The sequence below is a fragment of the Crocodylus siamensis genome, chromosome 7, assembly GCF_052110815.1.
Source record: "Crocodylus siamensis isolate JL-2025a chromosome 7, ASM5211081v1, whole genome shotgun sequence".
Classification (NCBI taxonomy): Eukaryota; Metazoa; Chordata; order Crocodylia; family Crocodylidae; genus Crocodylus; species Crocodylus siamensis.
The window spans coordinates 6114634-6136844 of NC_143401.1; the positions used below are offsets into that span (position 1 = coordinate 6114634).

General features: G+C 62.9%; 1 protein-coding gene across 9 annotated transcripts in view; it reads left to right on the forward strand.

The window, feature by feature from the left end:
* ADGRB2 (adhesion G protein-coupled receptor B2) overlaps positions 1-21980 on the forward strand; it is a 72175-nt gene extending 50195 nt beyond the window's left edge. For 6 of the 9 annotated variants that reach the window (XM_090057241.1, XM_090057242.1, XM_090057246.1 and 3 more), the window contains 15 exons: positions 408-534; positions 2284-2387; positions 3981-4083; positions 6329-6479; positions 6996-7065; positions 7161-7227; positions 7506-7591; positions 14986-15157; positions 16329-16424; positions 16945-16984; positions 17336-17997; positions 19883-19918; positions 20302-20406; positions 20681-20734; positions 21023-21980. In XM_090057241.1, coding sequence (XP_089913367.1) covers positions 408-534; positions 2284-2387; positions 3981-4083; positions 6329-6479; positions 6996-7065; positions 7161-7227; positions 7506-7591; positions 14986-15157; positions 16329-16424; positions 16945-16984; positions 17336-17997; positions 19883-19918; positions 20302-20406; positions 20681-20734; positions 21023-21385 — 2236 coding nt within the window. In that variant the 3' untranslated portion in view covers positions 21386-21980. Of the gene's footprint in view, positions 1-407; positions 535-2283; positions 2388-3980; positions 4084-6328; positions 6480-6995; positions 7066-7160; positions 7228-7505; positions 7592-8478; positions 8578-14985; positions 15158-16328; positions 16425-16944; positions 16985-17335; positions 17998-19882; positions 19919-20301; positions 20407-20680; positions 20735-21022 lie in introns of all 9 variants that reach the window. The other 3 variants (XM_090057244.1, XM_090057250.1, XM_090057248.1) reach the window with 2 other exon arrangements.
* Positions 21981-22211: the final 231 nt, after the last annotated feature.

Sequence of the window (22211 nt, forward strand, 5' to 3'; positions counted from 1 at the left end):
ATGCTCACACTTGCCCTGTACTGCCCTGAGCTGGGCAGAGCAGGGCCTGGCAGGGGTGCAGGGGCTCCCCTCCCCTCCTAGCTGGAACTCAGCACCCCCTAACCCCGGCTGGCAACCTGAGCCTTCAAACGAAACCCGGCACTTAGCCCCCCTGGGAGATCAGGGAGGAGACCGCAGAGCCGGAAGCCCCCGCAGCCCAGGCTGGGGGAAGCCCAGGCTGGATTTTACCCCAGCAACTGGGTCAGCCTCCCCAGCAAGGGCCAGAGCCGAAGGCAGAGCTCCCCTCCCGGCAGGCGGGCGGCGCCAGCAAAGGGTTAAGCCGGCACCGGAGCCGAGGGGCTGTGGGTTGTGTGTGTGTGTATGTTTGATCATTGCGCTCTCTCTCGCCTTCCCCTTCCATTCATCAGGGATCCTGGCGCTGGGAACTGGGACACGGAGAGCTGCCAAACGCTCGAGACCCTCCCGGCTCACACCAAATGCCAGTGCAGCCAGCTGTCCACCTACGCCGTGCTCGCCCAGCTGCCCAAGGACCCGGTGAGTGCCAGCAGCTCCGTGCCCCCTGCTCGCTCGCTTGTGGCTCTCGGCCTCTGCTCTCCTGCAGCCCGAGGCAGGCGAGAGATGGAGAGGGGAGGGATGGGACTGCGGGCTGGGGGATAATGGGGGGGACCACTGGTGGCTTGCAGGACAGGTGGGTGGGGGGCAGGTCTGCCCCAGTAAGGCAGGGGAGGGAGTGATCTGAAGTCACGTGAGGGATGTTTCTGTGGTGCCAGGTGGGCATGGGGGAAAGGGACCCAGCAAGGCACTGGTCTGTGGGCTTGGGTACCAGTAATCTCCACATGTGTGCACGTGCACACACACATGCACACACAGAGCAGCCCCGTGGTGCTGGGAGAGCATGTCTGAGCTGCACGCAAGCTCTACACATGCACACACAGGCACAAATGCAGGCGGCCTTCCCCAGCGGTCTGGCTAGGGCATCGGTCCCGGTGCTGGGTGTGAAGATGGGGCTGAGGCTTCGGGGGGGGGATCTGCCCTCCGGTCCCTGCTTTCCTTCCCCTTCCCTGTACCATGCCCCCAGCCCAGCTGCTCCAGCCCCACCCCCCGCTCCTCGCCCAGCCCTCGCTGCCTGGCTCTGCTCAGCTCTTCCCACTCCCTCCGCTTCCCCCCACATCGCTGGCGTCTGGTTGCCAGGAGCCCGAGGAGAAGCTGAATAGGAGAGCAGCATCCCCTCACCCACCGCCCCCTTCCCGCTGCCCCTGCCGAGGGGCACAGCCCCCGGCGGGGATCACCTGCGGCTGCCCCCGTGGCCAGGGCCGTGGGGTACAGGGTGAAGGGTCCTGGCTTGTTCCCCTCCTGGCAGCTGTAAGGCCAGGGGAGGCTGCGTGTTGGTATCCCCGAGCCCAGGAGGGCATCAGGCGTGGGGGAAACCCCGATGCCTCGGTGGCAGATGGTGAAGTGGGGGCATAAGCCCTGTTCCCATCGTGCAAAGTACAGTCCCCCCCAATGCGCAGACCCCATTGGAGACCATGCACTGGGGGGAGCAGCAACTGGGGAGCCAGCCCACACCTGCCTCCCCCGGACTCCTCTCTCCTTGCTCCTCTGCCTGAGTCACCCCCGCCCCCCTCGCGCTGCAGTATATAATGGAGAGATGTGCTCTGCAGCACAGGACGCCTGCCTGGGATTTATAAGGCTCAATTAACAGGCCTTCCGGGCATTAATATATGTGCATTTTGCGGGGGGGGGGCAGAGCAAGAGGAGCCATCTTGGCATGTGCCCGGGCGTCCTGCTGTCTCCTCCGCTCTGCTCCCGTCCCTCCGGCACGCTCGCAGACGGACGCAGGGACAGACAGACAGGGCTGCCCTGCCCCCTCCATGCCCCACGCCAGAGCGTAACCCAGATCCCGGCAGCCGGGTCTGGCGATTGATATTCTGGGAGCGTCTCTGGTTGGCAGGGAGATGGAGAGGCGCCCCCGGGAACGCACCTCGGCAGCCAGGGGCCGTCGCGGAGCCCGGGAGAGCGATGGGCCCTGGGAGGGGGCACCAGGCCTGGTGCTGAGGGGTGGTGGGCTCTGCCCCCCTTGCCTTCCCCAGCGCCTCCCCAGCGGTGTCTGGCTTTATGGCCTTGGGTGGCCGGGGCCTGGCGGTATCACCCGGGGCAGCCCCCAGCTTCTCTCTGCCCTACGCCTCTTCAGGCCAGCTGTGCGCGCCTTGCAACGGCAGCCTCCATCCCTCAGCTCTTCCTTTCTGGGATCATCTCCAGAGCATCTCTCTCTCTCCCCATCAGGCCATGGACCCCTCGGGCATCCCCTCCGTGCCACTCATGATAGGCTGCGCCGTCTCTTGCATGGCCTTGCTGACCCTGCTGGTGATCTACGCTGCCTTCTGGAGGTAGGTTGACCCCACTGGGGACCCCGTGCTCCCTCATACCTACCCCAGTTGCACAGGGATAACTCCCCCGTGCTGAGCCCAGGAGAAGCCAGCCAGGCTAGTAGCAGCTGGGCCGTGGCCATCTCGGAGCTTGAGCCAAGATTTGCAGCTGCAAGAGGCCTGCTGTGATGAACCCCAAAGTGCCAGGCCCCGGTGCCACCCCCCGAGCATGAGATCAGGCTGCCTGCTTGCGTGGGTGCCTGGCTCTCGGGGGGTGTTAGGAAGTGCCGGCTTTGGACCTGGTGGCTAAGCCTTGGCAGAGGTCACTGCCCCTGGAGGGTGCTTTGGGGCCCGTGCCAGCCGAGGGGGGATCGGAGTGGCCATGCAAAGGAGGGTGTGGGCAGTTGTGGGCTGCAGCACCAATGCCCTGCAAACAGGGGGGTGCCCTCACCCTCTGCACCCCAAGCAGAAATGGAGCCAGCCCCGAAACAGGCAGCCGGGAGAGGCAGCAGGGAGATCCAGACAGCAGAAGAGGACAAAATACGTGCCAGGCATTGGCAGGGGGGAGAAAACAGCTGGTGGGCAGGAAGGGGGCAGGGGAGGCTTAGCCGCGGTGTGATTAGGCGGAGCTGTTCCAGGAAGGGGATAAAGGTCTTATCGCATTAAAGGTGGCTGTGGGCACAGCAGCACCCGACTGGCGTGGCCCCAGGCACGTGGTGTGGACAGGAGGGCCCCACCGGGCCTGATGCTGGCTCCACTCACATCAGCCTGGCAAGTTCATCAAGGCTACTCTGAATTTACACCGGCACGTGTGACACAGAGCCAGGCCTTTTGTCCATGCCACATGCCTGAGGCTGTGCCAGCTACGAGGTCCCCGGGGCTGGGGGTGTGGAGAGATTGGGGCAGATGTCCACTTCCCTTTCCCCCAGAGAGATTCAGGCAATGCTCGATCCGTGCTACAGTAGTGCCTGGGAGCCGTGGCAGGGCTCAGAGCCTGGTTGCACCAGGAGCTGTACAAGCAAGTGATGGCAATGGGAGCTATGTGCCTAAATCCTTCGGGCAGCTTTGCAAAGCTCCATCCTAGTGGGTTCTGTCACCCACAGTGTGTCCTGCAGACACATCCCCACAGCCATGACCCAGGCATGCAGGGGTAAGCGCATGCAGACGGGTCTGATGGAAGACAGCCTGCGACCCCGGATGAGGGCAGGGCAGAGGCGCATCGCCCGCCTGGCGCAGAGGCCTGCTTGCCATGCTCCTCGAGGCTAACGAAGGTGGAAGAGCTCCGACTCTGAAACGGCTGCATCCCTGCCTTAGGGCAGAGTGGTCCCTGTGCCCCAAACATCCTGCCTAGGGGGGCCAGAAGCCTTAATCCAAGTCACAAGCAGAAACCCCCCTCCCCAGGCCAGGCTGAGGAAGCAGCCTCTCACCTGCTGGCTCACCCATGCCCTCTTCGGGGTCCCCTATCACCTACTGTTGGGGACGGGCTACCAGCCTGCTGAGGCTGTTGGTCCCTTGAATCATGAGGGCTCTTGGCCCCCAGGCTAGGGAGAAAACAAGCCAATCTCCAGGCACAAGGACTTTAAACCTGCCTCTCTCTGCCCTCCACCATGCCAGGTTCATCAAGTCAGAGCGCTCCATCATCCTGCTGAATTTCTGCGTCTCCATCCTGGCCTCGAATGTGCTAATCCTGGTGGGCCAGTCCCAGATGCTCAGTAAGGTAAGAGCCCTACCAGGGCCTCTGCTCCTCTTCCAGCTGCCAGGGCCTTGCCAGGGCACTGGGCAGAGAGCTGGTCGTCTCCAGTGGGCACCTGCCCTACAGCCAGAGATTTGGGAGTAGCGCAGACACAAGTGGGACCCGCTTATAGGAGCAGATCTGGCCTGCGGGGTTCACCTGCACACCTGGGTTTGCCTTCCCTTGGTGGGAGCATTGTGGCGGCTGAGGCCTCTGCACATCTGGGGGCATTGGGGCTCTTTGTGCTGAGACGCTTCCCTGGTGGTTACCTCAACCTGGTGGGTTGAGGAGAACCGGCGTCTGTGCTGCATCTAAGCTGAGCCCAGCCAGAGCAGAGGGTTCAGCCGTGGGGCTAAGCTGGAAAGCTGGGGAAGGAGCAGGCTGGCTGGGCGGTGTGGACAGACCCTCCTCCTACAGCACTCTGCCGTGTTGCTGGGAGCTGATGTAGTCCTGACCATGCAGCACCCCAGAGGCAGCTGCACTTCAGCGCCGTCTGACTGGCTCCAGTTTTGACAGGGCTGGGGAGGGCTTTAGGCCTCCAGATCGCTCTCCTGCTCCAGGCACCCCCAAGGGAGCTGCCACCAGCCCTGAATGACCCCGGCTGGATGTCTCTGTGGTGTCTGCATGGGGCTGTGGCACCTCTCTTCTCCACGGCAGCCCAAACCCAGTGGCAGGGAGGAGCCAGGGAGAGAGGCAGTGTGGCCAGCGGAGCAGTGGACTGTCTTGCCCCTTCCCCACCTCTGGATTCCCCTCAGCACCTCTCTGGAGAACAGGGCAGTCCTGGCAGCCCTCTCCTAACCCAGGGCCTTTCCTCCTTTCTCTTCTCCTTGTGGGCAGGGAAGCCCACGGGCACCTTATTGCATTAGCCATCCATGCCTCCTGGTTCCCCCATACACCCCAAAGGGAGAGGGAAGCTTAGCATTCACCATGCTCTTCTGCCCTGGCTGAGGCTCTGCCAGGGGGAGCAGATCAAAGCTAGCCGTGGGCAGTATGGCAGCTTCCTCTTTAATGAAGGATTGCTTCAGGGTGCTTCTTGCTGGGAGCGGGGCTTGCCTGCAGGTGTCTGGGAGTGCATCAGGTGAGCCTGGGGGGCTGCCTGTGGGCTGGGGTTCAGGACCAGCATAGGCATCCCCATCTCCTAATGGCAGGCAGCCCTGGATGCCCAGGCTGCCACCTCCACGCTGGGCTCTTAGAGGTGGTGGCTTCCTGCACTGAGCTTCTGATGCATGGCACTGGTAGCATCCGGAGCTGGGATCAAGCCCTGGCCAGGGCATCAAGCCCTCTGAGGGCATCCTGTATGAGCTAACGCTGATGCGCGCCGTGCCTAGGACATTGCTGTCCATGCACATCGATGGGTTGTGCCTGGATGCGGGTGAGGCCCAGTGCACGTGTACACTGCCTGTCCCCACGCTGGCTGTGCTGTGCAGTGGCCGAGAGCCGAGGCAGCTGAGCACTGATGACTGCAGCGAGATAGGGGCCTGCTGCGCGGTCTGGGCTCAGCGATAGCGTTATCTCCCCTCTCGGGCTCCCGGGGCGGATTGGCTTTGGATTAACTCCATCTCAGGATTAATTTCCTTGCGCCAGTGGCTCAGGCAGAGACCAAGGCCGGGGGCAAGAGGTTTAACCCATTGGCGGCTGGGCAGCCTTTGCTGTTCAGGGAGGGCTATTTTGGGGGGCTGAGGCCCTCGGGGTTGTGCTTCTGGTTCTGCCACTGCCTTGAGTGAGTCACTTTATTGGCGTGTGCCCCAGTTTTCCCTCCTGAGCATGGGGGCTCAGGCATCATCATAGCCATGGGGGCCTGAGAAAAACCTCCCACGTGGACCCGTGGTGCTCACAAAGGCCACGGCTAGGAAGGAGCGTGCAGCTCCCTTGAGGCCAGGGTATGCCTGGTCAAGCAGGGCAAACTTTATGGTGACAGCACAGAGCTGAGCCAACCCCCCCCAGCCCCAGTGCTTCCCCTATAAACACTACAGGGAGAGGAGGGGGCCCCACGCTGGGTCCATCCACATGCCATGGCCCCAGCCTGGAGCAGCTGGTTCAGGCTCCCAGCAGACTCAAGCAGCTCCAAGCACCTGTAATGGGGAGGGAATGGGAATCTGATGTGCACCGGGGCAGAGCCCACCCCATTGTTGCCCATGCCTGGGTGTGAAAGGTGCCAGCTCACCGGCGGTGGTGGGCTCCCCGGTCTCCATGTGCAGGCCCCACATTGACCATGACCCATCTTGCACAGGGTGTGTGCACCATGACAGCCGCCTTCCTGCATTTCTTCTTCCTCTCGTCCTTCTGCTGGGTGCTGACCGAGGCCTGGCAGTCCTACCTGGCGGTGATCGGCCGGATCCGCACCCGCCTGGTCCGCAAGCGCTTCCTGTGCCTCGGATGGGGTAAGTGCCCATCGCTCACCAGCTGCCAGGAGCGCAGGGCCCTCGGGGAGTGAGGGGCAGGATTAAGCGGGCAAAGCAGGGGGGTTCAGTCACGTCACACTCAGCCCAGCAGCTGCAGGACAGCTAGGGGGAAGCACCCCATTTTATAGAGGGGAAAACTGAGGCACAATGCAGGATAGGGACATGTCAATGGTCTCACAGGAAACCAGTGGCACAGCTGGGAATAGAGCCCAGATGTCCTGGTACCCAGTCCTCTTGCTGTCACCGCTGTGCCCTAATCTCTTTCCAGAGCTGAGAGTAGAGACCAGGTGTCCTGGTCTGGACGTGAAAGGTTTGCTCACCTGGGCCCTATAATGGAGGTCTTGTGTGTACCCTGGCATTGTGTGTGCCAGGGGAAGCCAGTGTATGACCTGCTGGGCTGTTACCCCTAGCTCCATCTCCTCCCAAGAGGGCATGGCTCCCAGGCATCACTGAGCCCCCTCTGAGGGTCCTGCCCCTCGTCTCCTCTCCCCTCAGGTTTGCCGGCCCTGGTGGTTGCAGTCTCTGTCGGCTTCACGCGCACCAAAGGCTATGGAACAGCGAGCTAGTACGTGGGGACGCGGCTGGGCAGAGGGTCTGGGGGTGGGGGGGCATGAGCAAGGCTGCGCTGGGGTCCCCTGACAGTGCTGTGCTCCTCCGCAGCTGCTGGCTGTCCCTGGAAGGTGGCTTGCTCTACGCCTTTGTTGGCCCGGCTGCCGTCATCGTGCTGGTAGGTGCAGCGCGCTTGCCCCATGGCAGCAAACCAGCCTTGTCCCACCCTTTGCCCTCCCTGTTCTCACCTGTCCCCCCCTGTGGCTCCCCCAGGACTCGCCCAGCCCAGCCCAGCACCCACGACTGAGCCCTGCCTACCTGGGGCAGGCTAAGGTGCCACATGCCCTGCCCAGAGCACGGGGCTGGCATGCAGAGTACTGGCTAGCATGGGAGGGGGGTGCTGCAGGTCAGGGGGCACCAGCTATTTCCCTGACCCCAGGCCCTGTCTGTGCCTAGGTGAACATGCTCATCGGGATCATCGTGTTCAACAAGCTCATGTCCCGGGACGGCATTTCAGATAAGTCCAAAAAGCAGCGAGCCGGGTAAGTGTCTGCTTCTCTCAGGCCCTGTACCCACGTGTCAGCTGGCGGGCAAGTTTACCCACACAAACAGGGCCCTGCCCCATGCCCTCTCCAGCAGGCTCAGCTCTCAGCCCAAATGCAAGATGGGGAGCGGGCTGAGGCCTGGGCAGACTTCACTTCACTTGTGAGCAGCTGGAAACACAGCAGGGAGGCTGCTGGCTCATCCAGGTCCCCTTTACTCCAGACAAACCCCCAGACCTCAGTGCTTCAGATCCCCTCCCTGGGGTGACCTTTGCCCCATGGCTGCACCCGGCAGAGGGACACCCCTAGCTTATGAGATCCATGCCACGTCCACCCACGGGGACCCCTTGCTTGCTGCCCTAGCGCTCCATCCCAGCCCTGCCAGCTCAGCTGCACCCCGAAAAGGGCAGAACAGGGCTGGCACCCAGCTGTGCTGCTGCTGGCATCAAGCATCACATTCATGGTGACCCAGAAATGCCCGGGGGCTCCCTACCCAGCACCCGGACCCCATTACTTGGTGGGGGGGGGACAGTGACCAGCCTGTGAGCCTTCTCGCCTTGCCCACGACCTCCCTGGGGACAGTTCTGTCATGCCAGGGAAAGGGAGTCCCACAGCAGAGCCCCTCATGTCGCGGGGGCTGAGCCGCAGACCCGCCCCCCCAGCCCTAGCTGCCTTGCTCGGCTTTTGCCCCCCGCCCCAAGCTAGCCATTAACAGCCCGCAGCAACTAACCCATCTCTCCCTTTCTCTCTGTCTCTCTCATGGGCTTTGTGTGTGCGTCCATCTGTCCCCTGTGCCTCCCGTCTGTCTCGCGCCCCTGCCGCCTGCCTCCCCTCCCCTCTCTGCTCCCGTGTCTCCGGTGTGGGGGCCTCGCCGGGGGCGGGCGCAGCTCGAAGCAGCCCCCCTGCGGCAGCCTGCTGCTGAAATGCACCAAGTGTGGCGTGGTGTCCAGCACGGCCATGACCTCCACCACCGCCAGCAGCGCCATGTTAGTCTCCGCCGCGCGCTCACTCCCCAGCCCCCCCCCCGCGCGGGACTCCAGGGAGCAGCATCCTCCAGCCTGCCGGGGCCCGGAGCTGCCCGCCAGGCCCCTGGGACTCGCTTCGCAGGCGCCTGTCCCCAGCCCCCTGCCCCAGGGCCGCACGCGCGGCTGTGCCGGGGACCTGTCCCCGTGACCACGGGTCGGTCATGGGCTGAGCAGTGGCAAAGTCGGAGGCACTGGTTTGGGCACGGGCCTCAAGGGCTTCTGGGTATGGGACACCTAGATGTGGCGGGTAGGCAGGGGCCACGGGGAGCAAGGTCACAGGGCCTTGTGGGTACTGGGTAGTGGGTGCAGGTTCTGGGGTGCTGCAGAGGTTTGTGGGTACTGGGTAGTGAGTGCAGGTTCTGGGGGAGCTGCAGCGGCTTGTGGGTAATGGGTAGTGGGTGCAGGTTCTGGGGTGCTGCAGGGGCTTGTGGGTACTGGGTAGTGGGTGCAGGTTCTGGGGTGCTGCAGGGGCTTGTGGGTAATGGGTAGTGGGTGCAGGTTCTGGGGTGCTGCAGGGGCTTGTGGGTACTGGGTAGTGGGTGCAGGTTCTGGGGTGCTGCAGGGGCTTGTGGGTACTGGGTAGTGGGTGCAGGTTCTGGGGTGCTGCAAGGGTTTGTGGGTGATGGGTAGTGGGTGCAGGTTCTGGGGTGCTGCAGGGGCTTGTGGGTGCAGGTTCTGGGGTGCTGCAGGGGCTTGTGGGTAATGGGTAGTGGGTGCAGGTTCTGGGGTGCTGCAGGGGCTTGTGGGTACTGGGTAGTGGGTGCAGGTTCTGGGGTGCTGCAGGGGCTTGTGGGTAATGGGTAGTGGGTGCAGGTTCTGGGGTGCTGCAGGGGTTTGTGGGTACTGGGTAGTGGGTGCAGGTTCTGGGGTGCTGCAGGGGCTTATGGGTAGTGGGTGCAGGTTCTGGGGTGCTGCAAGGGTTTGTGGGTGATGGGTAGTGGGTGCAGGTTCTGGGGTGCTGCAGGGGCTTGTGGGTGCAGGTTCTGGGGTGCTGCAGGGGCTTGTGGGTACTGGGTAGTGGGTGCAGGTTCTGGGGTGCTGCAGGGGCTTGTGGGTAATGGGTAGTGGGTGCAGGTTCTGGGGTGCTGCAGGGGTTTGTGGGTAATGGGTAGTGCGTGCAGGTTCTGGGGGAGCTGCAGGGGCTTGTGGGTACTGGGTAGTGGGTGCAGGTTCTGGGGGAGCTGCAGGGGCTTGTGGGTACTGGGTAGTGGGTGCAGGTTCTGGGGTGCTGCAGGGGTTTGTGGGTACTGGGTAGCGGGTGCAGGTTCTGGGGTGCTGCAAGGTTTTGTGGGTGATGGGTAGTGGGGTGCAGGTTCTGGGGGAGCTGCAAGGGTTTGTGGGTGATGGGTAGTGGGTGCAGGTTCTGGGGTGCTGCAGGGGCTTGTGGGTAATGGGTTGTGGGTCCAGGTTCTGGGGTGCTGCAGGGGTTTGTGGGTAATGGGTAGTGGGTGCAGGTTCTGGGGGAGCTGCAGGGGCTTGTGGGTACTGGGTAGTGGGTGCAGGTTCTGGGGTGCTGCAGGGGTTTGTGGGTAATGGGTAGTGGGTGCAGGTTCTGGGGTGCTGCAGGGGTTTGTGGGTAATGGGTAGTGGGTGCAGGTTCTGGGGTGCTGCAGGGGTTTGTGGGTAATGGGTAGTGGGTGCAGGTTCTGGGGTGCTGCAGGGGTTTGTGGGTACTGGGTAGTGAGTGCAGGTTCTGGGGGAGCTGCAGCGGCTTGTGGGTACTGGGTAGTGAGTGCAGGTTCTGGGGGAGCTGCAGCGGCTTGTGGGTAATGGGTAGTGGGTGCAGGTTCTGGGGTGCTGCAGGGGCTTGTGGGTACTGGGTAGTGGGTGCAGGTTCTGGGGTGCTGCAGGGGCTTGTGGGTAATGGGTAGTGGGTGCAGGTTCTGGGGTGCTGCAGGGGCTTGTGGGTACTGGGTAGTGGGTGCAGGTTCTGGGGTGCTGCAGGGGCTTGTGGGTACTGGGTAGTGGGTGCAGGTTCTGGGGTGCTGCAAGGGTTTGTGGGTGATGGGTAGTGGGTGCAGGTTCTGGGGTGCTGCAGGGGCTTGTGGGTGCAGGTTCTGGGGTGCTGCAGGGGCTTGTGGGTAATGGGTAGTGGGTGCAGGTTCTGGGGTGCTGCAGGGGCTTGTGGGTACTGGGTAGTGGGTGCAGGTTCTGGGGTGCTGCAGGGGCTTGTGGGTAATGGGTAGTGGGTGCAGGTTCTGGGGTGCTGCAGGGGTTTGTGGGTACTGGGTAGTGGGTGCAGGTTCTGGGGTGCTGCAGGGGCTTATGGGTAGTGGGTGCAGGTTCTGGGGTGCTGCAAGGGTTTGTGGGTGATGGGTAGTGGGTGCAGGTTCTGGGGTGCTGCAGGGGCTTGTGGGTGCAGGTTCTGGGGTGCTGCAGGGGCTTGTGGGTACTGGGTAGTGGGTGCAGGTTCTGGGGTGCTGCAGGGGTTTGTGGGTAATGGGTAGTGCGTGCAGGTTCTGGGGGAGCTGCAGGGGCTTGCGGGTGATGGGTAGTGGGTGCAGGTTCTGGGGTGCTGCAGGGGCTTGTGGGTACTGGGTAGTGGGTGCAGGTTCTGGGGGAGCTGCAGGGGCTTGTGGGTACTGGGTAGTGGGTGCAGGTTCTGGGGTGCTGCAGGGGTTTGTGGGTACTGGGTAGCGGGTGCAGGTTCTGGGGGAGCTGCAAGGGTTTGTGGGTGATGGGTAGTGGGTGCAGGTTCTGGGGTGCTGCAGGGGCTTGTGGGTACTGGGTAGTGGGTGCAGGTTCTGGGGTGCTGCAGGGGTTTGTGGGTAATGGGTTGTGGGTCCAGGTTCTGGGGTGCTGCAAGGGTTTGTGGGTAATGGGTAGTGGGTGCAGGTTCTGGGGGAGCTGCAGGGGCTTGTGGGTACTGGGTAGTGGGTGCAGGTTCTGGGGTGCTGCAGGGGTTTGTGGGTAATGGGTAGTGGGTGCAGGTTCTGGGGTGCTGCAGGGGTTTGTGGGTGATGGGTAGTGGGTGCAGGTTCTGGGGTGCTGCAGGGGCTTGTGGGTGCAGGTTCTGGGGTGCTGCAGGGGTTTGTGGGTAATGGGTAGTGGGTGCAGGTTCTGGGGTGCTGCAAGGGTTTGTGGGTGATGGGTAGTGGGTGCAGGTTCTGGGGTGCTGCAGGGGCTTGTGGGTGCAGGTTCTGGGGTGCTGCAGGGGCTTGTGGGTACTGGGTAGTGGGTGCAGGTTCTGGGGTGCTGCAGGGGCTTGTGGGTACTGGGTAGTGGGTGCAGGTTCTGGGGTGCTGCAGGGGCTTGTGGGTAATGGGTAGTGGGTGCAGGTTCTGGGGTGCTGCAGGGGCTTGTGGGTAATGGGTAGTGGGTGCAGGTTCTGGGGTGCTGCAGGGGTTTGTGGGTACTGGGTAGTGGGTGCAGGTTCTGGGGTGCTGCAGGGGCTTGTGGGTAATGGGTAGTGGGTGCAGGTTCTGGGGTGCTGCAAGGGTTTGTGGGTGATGGGTAGTGGGTGCAGGTTCTGGGGTGCTGCAGGGGCTTGTGGGTGCAGGTTCTGGGGTGCTGCAGGGGCTTGTGGGTACTGGGTAGTGGGTGCAGGTTCTGGGGTGCTGCAGGGGCTTGTGGGTAATGGGTAGTGGGTGCAGGTTCTGGGGGAGCTGCAGGGGCTTGCGGGTGATGGGTAGTGGGTGCAGGTTCTGGGGTGCTGCAGGGGCTTGTGGGTACTGGGTAGTGGGTGCAGGTTCTGGGGGAGCTGCAGGGGCTTGTGGGTACTGGGTAGTGGGTGCAGGTTCTGGGGTGCTGCAGGGGTTTGTGGGTACTGGGTAGCGGGTGCAGGTTCTGGGGTGCTGCAAGGTTTTGTGGGTGATGGGTAGTGGGGTGCAGGTTCTGGGGGAGCTGCAAGGGTTTGTGGGTGATGGGTAGTGGGTGCAGGTTCTGGGGTGCTGCAGGGGCTTGTGGGTACTGGGTAGTGGGTGCAGGTTCTGGGGTGCTGCAGGGGTTTGTGGGTAATGGGTTGTGGGTCCAGGTTCTGGGGTGCTGCAGGGGTTTGTGGGTAATGGGTAGTGGGTGCAGGTTCTGGGGGAGCTGCAGGGGCTTGTGGGTACTGGGTAGTGGGTGCAGGTTCTGGGGTGCTGCAGGGGTTTGTGGGTAATGGGTAGTGGGTGCAGGTTCTGGGGTGCTGCAGGGGTTTGTGGGTAATGGGTAGTGGGTGCAGGTTCTGGGGTGCTGCAGGGGTTTGTGGGTAATGGGTAGTGGGTGCAGGTTCTGGGGGAGCTGCAGGGGCTTGTGGGTACTGGGTAGTGGGTGCAGGTTCTGGGGTGCTGCAGGGGTTTGTGGGTACTGGGTAGTGGGTGCAGGTTCTGGGGTGCTGCAGGGGTTGTGGGTAACGGGGTGCGGGGGTTCCCCAGTTCAGCACATGGGCGAGTGCTTCCTGTGGCAATTCCTTCGGCCCCAGGCTGCTCCCAGGCGCCCCTGCCCTGGGTCCCCGTGGTGCCCCTCCACTCTGGGACCCGTCCCCCCTTGGGCCGGCTGCTGGAGGATGCTGCCCACCCGGGGTCGCTCCACGCTGCATGCCTGCTGCGCTCGCTGGCTGTCCGTGTGTCCGGGGCTCTGTCAGGCTGGCCGGCACGGGCCCTGGCTCTGCCCCTCCATGCACGTGTGTGTGCAGCCCCATGGGTGCGCTGCCATTGCTCCTGCATGTTCACAGCTGCTCAGCAAGGACCACCATCTCCTGGGGACACTTCTCCTTCCTGGGTGGGGGGCACGTGAGTGGGGCACCCTGCCACGTCAGCTTTGAGATGTTTGCCCTCTCAGTCTGCAGCCCAGGATGCTGCAGCCTCCAGCTCCAGGGGCCAAATGGGGAGGGGGAGCCAGCCTGCTCTTGGGGGCAGAAACATGCTGCCAGGGTGCACGTCTGGCATCCCACCCCGGGGGCAAGGCTGAGCCCTCTCTCTGGACCTCAGAGCAGGGAGCCTTCCCCCTCAGCGGCTGTGGCTGTTCGGTGGCTGAGCTTGCAAAGTTTGGGTGGCAAGGGTGGGTCTCAGCCCAGAAGCTGCCCATACAAGGCACGGGAGAGTGTCACGGTGCCCGGGCCCCTGCGGGGCAGGGAGGGAGGGTGACCCCCAGGCTCACCTGCCCATGCAGAGCCATGCGTGGGCTGTTTAGGATGCTCCAGCCAGGCCCTGGGGCTGCATGGCTGCTGCTACCACCAGGCTTACGGCTGTGTCACGGGGCCCAGCCTTGGCTGGGATGGGGTCATTCATTCAAAAAGAAGGAAAGAAAAGGCTGTGGAAAACCATCCATAGGGTTACTAAAGCCAAGCTCTGGGCCTGGGCTGGGAGAGCAGAAGTCAGGCACTCCAGCTCTGGTTTCTGCCCCCCATCCCCATAGCACCCCCTCCTCCCCTCCCCTCCCCTCTATCCCATGCCTGCTCCCCTGAGCCAGTTTCCATTCTTGCTCCCATGGCTGTAACTCCTGGCAGTGCCCAGGGACCCTGTCCTGGCCCCCTTACCACCTTCCCCTCTGATGGCTGCTCCACCTCCTGGCAGAAGTCTTCCCGGGGTGGGCTGGCACACAGGCTGGCCACCTGGGCAGTGAGGTCAAGAACTGGCTGGCTGCAGAGACTCCTTCCCAGGCTGCCCAGCGCACCTCCGCCCAGGATGCCAGGGGGCCGGACATATGAGGGGAGGTTTGCCCTGATGGTGCCCAGGCTACAGTGCTGAGCACAGACAGCACTCGGGTCTCTCGCAGACAGCGATGGGATTGGGGCAGCCTTTGTGCTGGGAGTCTGTCAGGTCATGGGACGCAAGGGATGACTGGTGGGTGTGTGTGTGTCTTTATGTGTGTCTATGTATGCATGTATGTGCATGTCTATGCACTTCTGTGTATGTGTCTGCATATGTGTGTGCATGTGTCTGTGCACTTGTGTATGTGTGTCTATGCACATCTGCGTGTCTATGTATGCATGTGTGCATGTCTGCATGTTTATAGGTGTGTGTATGTATGTATGTGTGTAAGCATGTGTGTACATGCATATGTATGCACATACATATATATGCAAGTGTGTCTACAAACACATGCATCTGTATGTATCTGTGTGTCTGTGTACGCACACGTGGGGGGGGGGGGGGTGTATGCTGAGAAGCGGGGGAAGGCAGGACTGAGGCGCTGGGGAGCACTGGGGGCTCTGTCCCATATGTGCCAGAATCATATGTCCATGTCCCACACAGTCTGCAGCACAGCCTGGTCCCCCTGCCCTGAGCACCCCCATGCTTCAGGACCCTGCAGCTCAGGGGAGGGGGCTCGTGCCAGTCCCCTGGCCACAGTCTTCCCTCCACACCCCACCCCAACCCTGTCCCTGCAGCACCCTCCGCTGGGCCTGGCTCTGCCCTCCTCACCCCAGTGCCTCCCTCTCCCGCCCAGGGCCTCGCTGTGGAGCTCCTGCGTGGTCCTGCCGCTGCTGGCGCTCACCTGGATGTCTGCCGTGCTGGCCATGACCGACCGGCGCTCCATCCTCTTCCAGGTCCTCTTCGCTGTCTTCAACTCGGTGCAAGGCTTTGTCATCATCACCGTACACTGCTTCCTGCGCCGCGAGGTAAGCCCCGCTGCCCACCCCGCAGCATACGCTGGCACAGCACCCCGGGGGTGCCACCCCACTGCCCACTCCGAGCTCCACCCTGAAGGCCTCCCTGCCTTTGCAAAGGTCCTGATCCTCTGCAAGGAGAGACTCTGGGGTAACTGCCAGTGGCCTGGCTCACCTTCCCTCTGCCTAGTTGGCAGGGGCATGGGGCTGCTTTACTGCTTACTCAGGGGGGCTCGAAGGCCAGCCGTGCTCTGGGTTTGTTTCCCACCCCAGAGCCAAAAGCTCGCTGCCTGCCAGAGGTGGTTAGAGCAGACCAGGCGAATGAAGACTCAGTGTTGGATCAGATGGAGGTTGCAGGGGTCTGTGGAGGGGGAGGAAGGGGGGTCTATGGGGAGTGTTAGCACCCTCCATCCATCTGGAGACAGCGTCCCTCTGAGGCTGCTCATCTGTGCCCCGGCAGGACAGGCTGCAGGCAGCAGCTTCATTAGCTGAGATCGCAGCCCTGGCCACAGCATGCACCCAGCCCTGGTGCTCCTACTCTACTGGCAATGAGGTGGGGGAGAAGGTGGCTCTGTCCCTGGGGGGAGCCTGAGTCTGGAGCTGGGGGTCCGGAGCAGCTGGAGGGCATGGGCTTTATGGAGTACAGGAGAGAGGCAGCTGGGGAGAGGCAGGACCAGTTTACAAAGACCCGGGGTGCTTGGCACAGCCCCTGCCTGGAGAGCAAGGGATGGGTGAGCTTCCAGCTGGGTGGTAAAGACAGGTGCTACCAGGGGATGACGTGCCCCCACGGGAAGGGAGTTGAGAGCAGAGTGGAAATGCAGAGGCACAGAGTTTGCAAGAGGTCTAGGAGTGAAACTCCCACCCCTACTGTCTGCAGGCTCATGGGTGCTTCTGTTTTGCACTGGTGCCAGGCAGTCCTGGCAGGGAAGCAGTCACTCCAACCCATCCCAGCCAGCTCCATGGTGCCGGCTGAGAGCAAGGCCAGAGGGGCCTGCTATCTTCTGCCTCCACTGTTGCCCTCCCAGACCCAGGTTGCTGGTGGGGCAGGCATGTTGGGCAGAACCAGTGGGCTCGGGGTGGGACATGGATCCTAGGGGTCATCTGAAGGCACAGAGCTGCCCTGGGCCCTGCACCCTTCCTGCTGTGGGGCAGTGACGTTTGCCCCCCTGACCCTCCCCGACAGGTCCAGGACGTGGTGAAATGCCAGATCGGGGTGTGCAGGAGTGACGAGAATGAGAACTCGCCCGACTCCTGCAAGAACGGGCAGGTGCAGATCATGGTGAGCGTGGCGGCCGGGGGCATGCAGCCTGGGGGGTGGGCGCTATGCCAAGGAGTGTGTGGGCAGCGCTGCATTGCAAACATGCCAGCATGAGTGCACCCTGCCCAGGGGGCAGGGTGTGCAAATGCCTGGGCTGCATTGGTGAAGGGCTGGCTGGGTACCAAGGCTCTGCAGGGGTGAGGGCTCTGGGCTGGGTAGCTCAGATTGCCTTACCCAGGCTGGGGGAGACCAGGTGCTTGGCTCTGGGCCCAGCTGGGCCCTTGAGGGGACAGCATCTTCCCACAGCCCAGGGACACAGCGCTGAGAGGGTGCCGCGGGGCTTGCTTGCTTCCTGGCATGGGATGGCAGACTTACTCACTGCCTCTGGGAGCCTTATGGGGAGAGCTGGGGTCTCAAGCACCCCCTTGCATGACGCCGCTGGCCCTGTAGCTGCCTGTGATGCGTTCATTCCCTGCCTCTATCTCTCCTCTCTCTCTGTCTCCCTCCCTGTCCCTCTTGCCCTCTCTCTGTGTTTTTATAGACAGATTTTGAAAAGGACGTTGACCTGGCGTGTCAGACAGGTGAGGCCTGGGGCTGCTTCCAGCAACAGGGCCAGGCAGGGAGGTTCCCAGAGCACAGCTCCCTTGGCATCGGGGCTGCCCCCTCTGTGGTTACAGCCAGACATGAATGGCTCCATCCCTTGAGTCGGAGGGGCTTATGGCTACAGGGGCAGAGCCAAGAGCTCCCAGTTTGGGTGAGCTTCCAAAGTGGAGCCATCCCAGGTGCGGTGGAGCTGGATGGGGGGAAGGGGCTTACAGGGGACACGAAACCATGTGCCAACCCCATGGTGCCCCTCTGATGCTCAGGGGATGCCCCCACTCTGCTGCCCGCATGAGCCTGACCCGTGTCTCCTTGCCTTCCCCTTGCCACAGTGCTCTTCAAGGAGGTGAACACCTGCAACCCAGCCACCATCACGGGCACCCTGTCCCGCATCTCCCTGGATGGCGATGAGGACCCCAAGCTCAACACAAGCTCGGAAGGGGGCCTGGGATTCTCCACCCTGCCCGGCAACATCCCACCCAGCAGCATCCTAGTGCAGGTGCCCAAGATGGCACCCAGCGTGGGCAAGGGCTTGAACGAGCTGAGCGACCCACCCACCAAGAAGAACATGGGCCTGGAGGTGCCGGGGCCCGTGTACTTGTGCCCTGAGAACAGCCTGCGGCAGGTGGAGTACGGCTGGATGCGCCCGCCTGAGCCGGCACTGGAGGGCGACTACATGGTGCTGCCCCGGCGGACGGTGAGCCTCAAGCCCTTCGGCCGGGATGAGGCCAAGCTCAACATCCAGATGGACGAGGTGCCGCACGCGGGCAAGGGGCGCCCAGTACCTGAGGCCGAGGCCTACCCCAGCTTCGTCTCGGTGGATCACATCAACGTGAACTTGAACCAGCCCTACGGGACGGTGAAGCATGCCTACGGCCTCCAGTTCAAGCAGCACCCCACGGTCCGGCAGATCCTGGCCTCCGAGCTGTCAGAGCGCAGCCGCACCATGCCCCGCACGGTGCCCGGCTCTGCCATGAAAGTGGGGTCACTTGAGGTGAGCCTGGGGGCCTGGGGGCAGGGGGGAAGCATGCAGAGGTCTGCAGGAGTGTGCAGGAGAGTGCCCGTGGTGTGCACACGTGCCAAAGACTGCACACGTGTGCACAAGGGAATTTCAGGGATTTGTGTTACGACCTGAAATTAGCAGGTAGGAAGTTGAAAACTTAACATCAGGAATTTTTTTTTCACCCAGCACATCATTCACGTGTGAAGCTTGTTGCCACCAGGGGTGGTGGAAGCTGAGTTTAGCCAGATGCTCAAAGGGCTTGAGCACATTTTTGGAGGAAAGGGGCCTCCGTCGCTATTGATATTAGGAGTGAGGGGCACTGCCATAGCCAGGTCCTTCTCTCTTCTGCCACTGTGTGGCACAGGCCTTTTGATACCCCTTTGGGAAACCATGAGCCTAGTAAAACTATAAGCCGCCCTTGGTGATGGGGGCCACTGAGGGCATATCACCGATTCATTGGGATAAATGATGACAAAATGGAGACGTAGCGAGGGTCATAGATTCAAAACAGGTGCACCGAGGGGGCACAGTGGGCAGAGCACACCGGATGGTGTCCACTGGCTCTCGAACGAGTCCAAGGAGCAGTGGACATAGCCCAGTGAAACTGCCTGGAGGTGTGAATGGATGAAGGATGGGAAAATAGCCCTGCAGTCCTCGGGGGTCCTCCCAACTAGAGTCTCCTTCCTGCTCAGATATATTGTGAGCTTAGCCAGGGCCAGGAGGAGGTTGACCAGGAGGTCCAGGGACCTGATGGAGCCGTGAAAGAAGAGGAGACTGAGCAAGATGGACCTATAGTGTAACCCAGTCAGTGGCAGTTCCTGGGTTCTTACGTGCACCTGTGCACACTTGGCGCTGGAGGGTGCAAGAGCAGGCATGGGCAAACCCGTGCAAGGCCGGAGGGTGCGCACAAATGTCTGCACACATGCAGGAGAGTGCGTGTGCATGAGTGCGAGCCAATGGGTACGTGTGTGTGTGCACGTTGGGTGCAAGAGAGGCAATGTGCAAGTACACATGCGCACAGAGTAGGGTTGTGCCCCTCTCGCAGGGTGGGCACTGTGTCAAATGGTGAGTTAGCTGTGCCATGGCTTGGGGGGGGTTCATGCAGCCACCCTGGCCAGCCTGGGGGTGGGAGGCTGGACACAGCACTCACCCCCGGCCTTCTTGGCCTCAGTGAATCCTCCAGACCGATGTTGCTGCCCATCCCCTGCTCCCCTCGCCGCCCCCCACCCAGTGCTGGGTCCTTCCTAGCGGCTCCGAGCACGGTGCAGGGTAGCGGGCAGGACACCGGGGGTTCACTGCTGCCCTGTGGCTGAAACCAGGCCTGGTCTGTTCCTCCCCACCAGCTTGTAACTGGGCAGCAGCCAGTAAGCCAGCCTTAACCCCTGCCCCATGCGGGTGGAGGTGAGGGCAGGGCAGTGGCTGGGATTGGGTCCCAGCTCTGCCACTGCCTGCTAGAATGCCCTGGACCAAGTTCCTTAACCCCTGGAGGCTGCCCCTCACCAGGATTGAAGCGCTGGTTGGCTCAAGCCCTGTGGGAAATGGTCCCACAGAGGTATCCCAGCTGGCTTCCATGCCAGCCCCATCCCCCGACCACCCCTGCTTGCTTAATTAATGAATGCAAATGAGGGTAGGGAGCTTAGGAGGCACATGGAGCCAGGCAGCCAGGCCAGCGCAGAAGGAGCAGCTATGGAAACCCCAGCCGGCAAGGGAAGCTCTTACTGTCCTTTCCCACAAGCTTTGGCCTGTCCCACCCCTGATGCCAGCACTGCTGGGGCAAGAGGCCTCTGCTCTCCTCTCTCCTGATAAAGCTAGTGAAGGTCCTCTTCCCTCCTTCCTTTCCCATCCGGCATGGCTGGCGTGGACGTTTCACCCCCAGAGGAAGCGGTTACGATACTCAGACCTGGACTTCGAGGTTAGTCCCACGGACACCTTCCTGCCCTGCTTCTTCTGCCAGCAGGGCGTTCCCGGGCATGGGCATGGGTATGGGCATGGGCGGATCAGGGCACTCACTGTCACACACCTGTCTTCTGGGCCAGTGAGCTTGGTGCTGCCCAAAGTGCCGAGGAGTCCCAGCCAGCAGGGTATGGTGGCAGGGTCCTTTCTGTGGGCATTCAAGGGGCACTGCTGATTCAAGCCCCGAGACACTGGCTTGCTGCACTTGCACCATGGCCTCTGTCTGCCCTTTGGGGGTGGCAGGGGGTGGGTCCCCCGGGGAAGGCAGTGCAGGGGAAGGGGCAGGGCGGAGGCAGGCGCTGCCACGCATGCCCGTGTCCCCCATCCCTTGCCCCTTTGCAGAAGGTCATGCACACGCGGAAGCGCCACTCCGAGCTCTACCATGAGCTGAACCAGAAGTTCCACACGCTGGATCGGTACCGGGCACCCGCCACCAATGCCTCCAAGGTACGGACCCCCTCGGCCCCCGAGCTGTGGGCCCCTCGACCGTGGGGTGTCCCCCCCCAGCTCTTTGGTCCCTTGAGGAGTTGCCTGGGGCTCCCTCCCAGAAGAATACAGGAGTGGAGTAGCTGGGAGTTCCCTACTCCCAAGCCCGGGCCGATGCCCTTGTCTGCCAGGAGCTGGGCCCAGAGCTTCCCCACGGCTCACTGGTTTTCCCTACAGTGGGGGCTGGGGGAGCTGGGCTGACGGGGCTTTGACCTCCACGGTGCTTCCCCTGCAGAGAGAGAAGCGGTGGAGCGTCTCCTCGGGCGGCGGGGAGAAGAGCACGTCCAGTGTAAGCGCCAGCATCCTCCCTGCCAGACCCCAGGTGGGGCGTACCTGGGAGGGTTGGGGGGGGGGGTGGCAGGAGTGGTCTGAGCTGCTGTGCCTTGCTCACCTGCCACGGAGCAGCTGCTTCTCCCCCTCCTTCCACTGCCAGGCTGCTGGCTGCTCCTCTTCATCACCATCCTCACCATCACCCCAGTCTCCCCATCCCCATGCTGGACCTGTGCACGCTGCTGGCATTTTAGACCCTGTGAGCTCACACATCTGCCCTGGTCCCTTTGCCTTGCATCTCCTTCAGCCACTGGGTACTGGCTCTCCCATGCCACCGCCGTGCCAGTCTGGCTCTCTGGGCTCCCACTGCTCTCCCGGCTGCCTCCAGGACTCCCCCCAAGCCTTCCCAGGGAGCCAGGAGCAGGGCAGCTGGGGGGTGCTGCTAGCTGCAGCACCATCCCAGCGCCCTGTCCCCTGGCAGGAGGTCACCAGCCCGGAGGAGCAGCAGCTGCAGCAGCAGAAGCAGCGGAGCTGGAGCACCTTTAAGGCCATGACGCTGAGCTCCCTGCCCAGCGCGCAGCGGGAGAAGCTGGAGCTGCACTGCGCCGACTGGGACAGGCCCCACATGAGCCTCGACGTCTCTGAGGGCGATTTCCAGACCGAGGTGTGAGCGGCGCCGGGCACCGCCTGCCCAGCTTGGAGGATGGGAGCGCCCCTCTCTTGGTCTCTGGGGGGGCACCGCAGCTCCTTGCCTCTCTCCCCGTCGGACTGTGCCCATCCCACGGGGGGCACCGCACCCCCGTCTCCTTTCCCGTCTCGTCGTGGGGTTTCTTTTTCTTCTCTTCCCTTCCGCGGCGGCCGCCCACGGGACACGCCTGGACACACGTGCACGCGGACACACGCGCACGCCCCCTCCATCGTGGCTCGCGACCACTGACTCTTGTGCAGGGCACGGTGGCGGGGAGGGGGCGGGGGGAGGCGGGTGGCAGGGGAGTGGGGTGGGGGGGTCGGATGCGTGGGGCAGGGAGGATCTTAGCTCTTTTATACCTGGATATTTGGTCACGCAGTGCACTGTGTGCACCTGGGGAAGCCGGGGACCGAGGCAGCCCTGCCTCCCCGGCCAGCCCGGGCGTTGCTCCAGCCCCCTGCCCCTGCCCCTGGCCCAGCCCTGGGGGGGGGGGGGGGCTGCCTGCCTCGGTGCCCCCTTCTCTCCCCCTGGGGCAGGGGCTGTTCTTTGTTGGAAATAAAAGTTCACTCTGTGTGGATGCGAGCGGCCGTGCGGCCCTGGCTCCTGTGCGCGGTGATTGGTGTCGGCGGGGCGGGTGGTACTGGGGGCCCGGCTGGATGCAGCGGGCACTGCCCGAGGGATACCTCGCAGCAGGCTCTGGTCCTGCCCCATGACCATGCCTGGGCAGAAGATGCAGGAGGAGGAAAGCCAGCAATGCCCTCCAGCCTCCCCTTCAGCCAGGGGGTGAGGTTGAGCTGCCCCTGGCTGA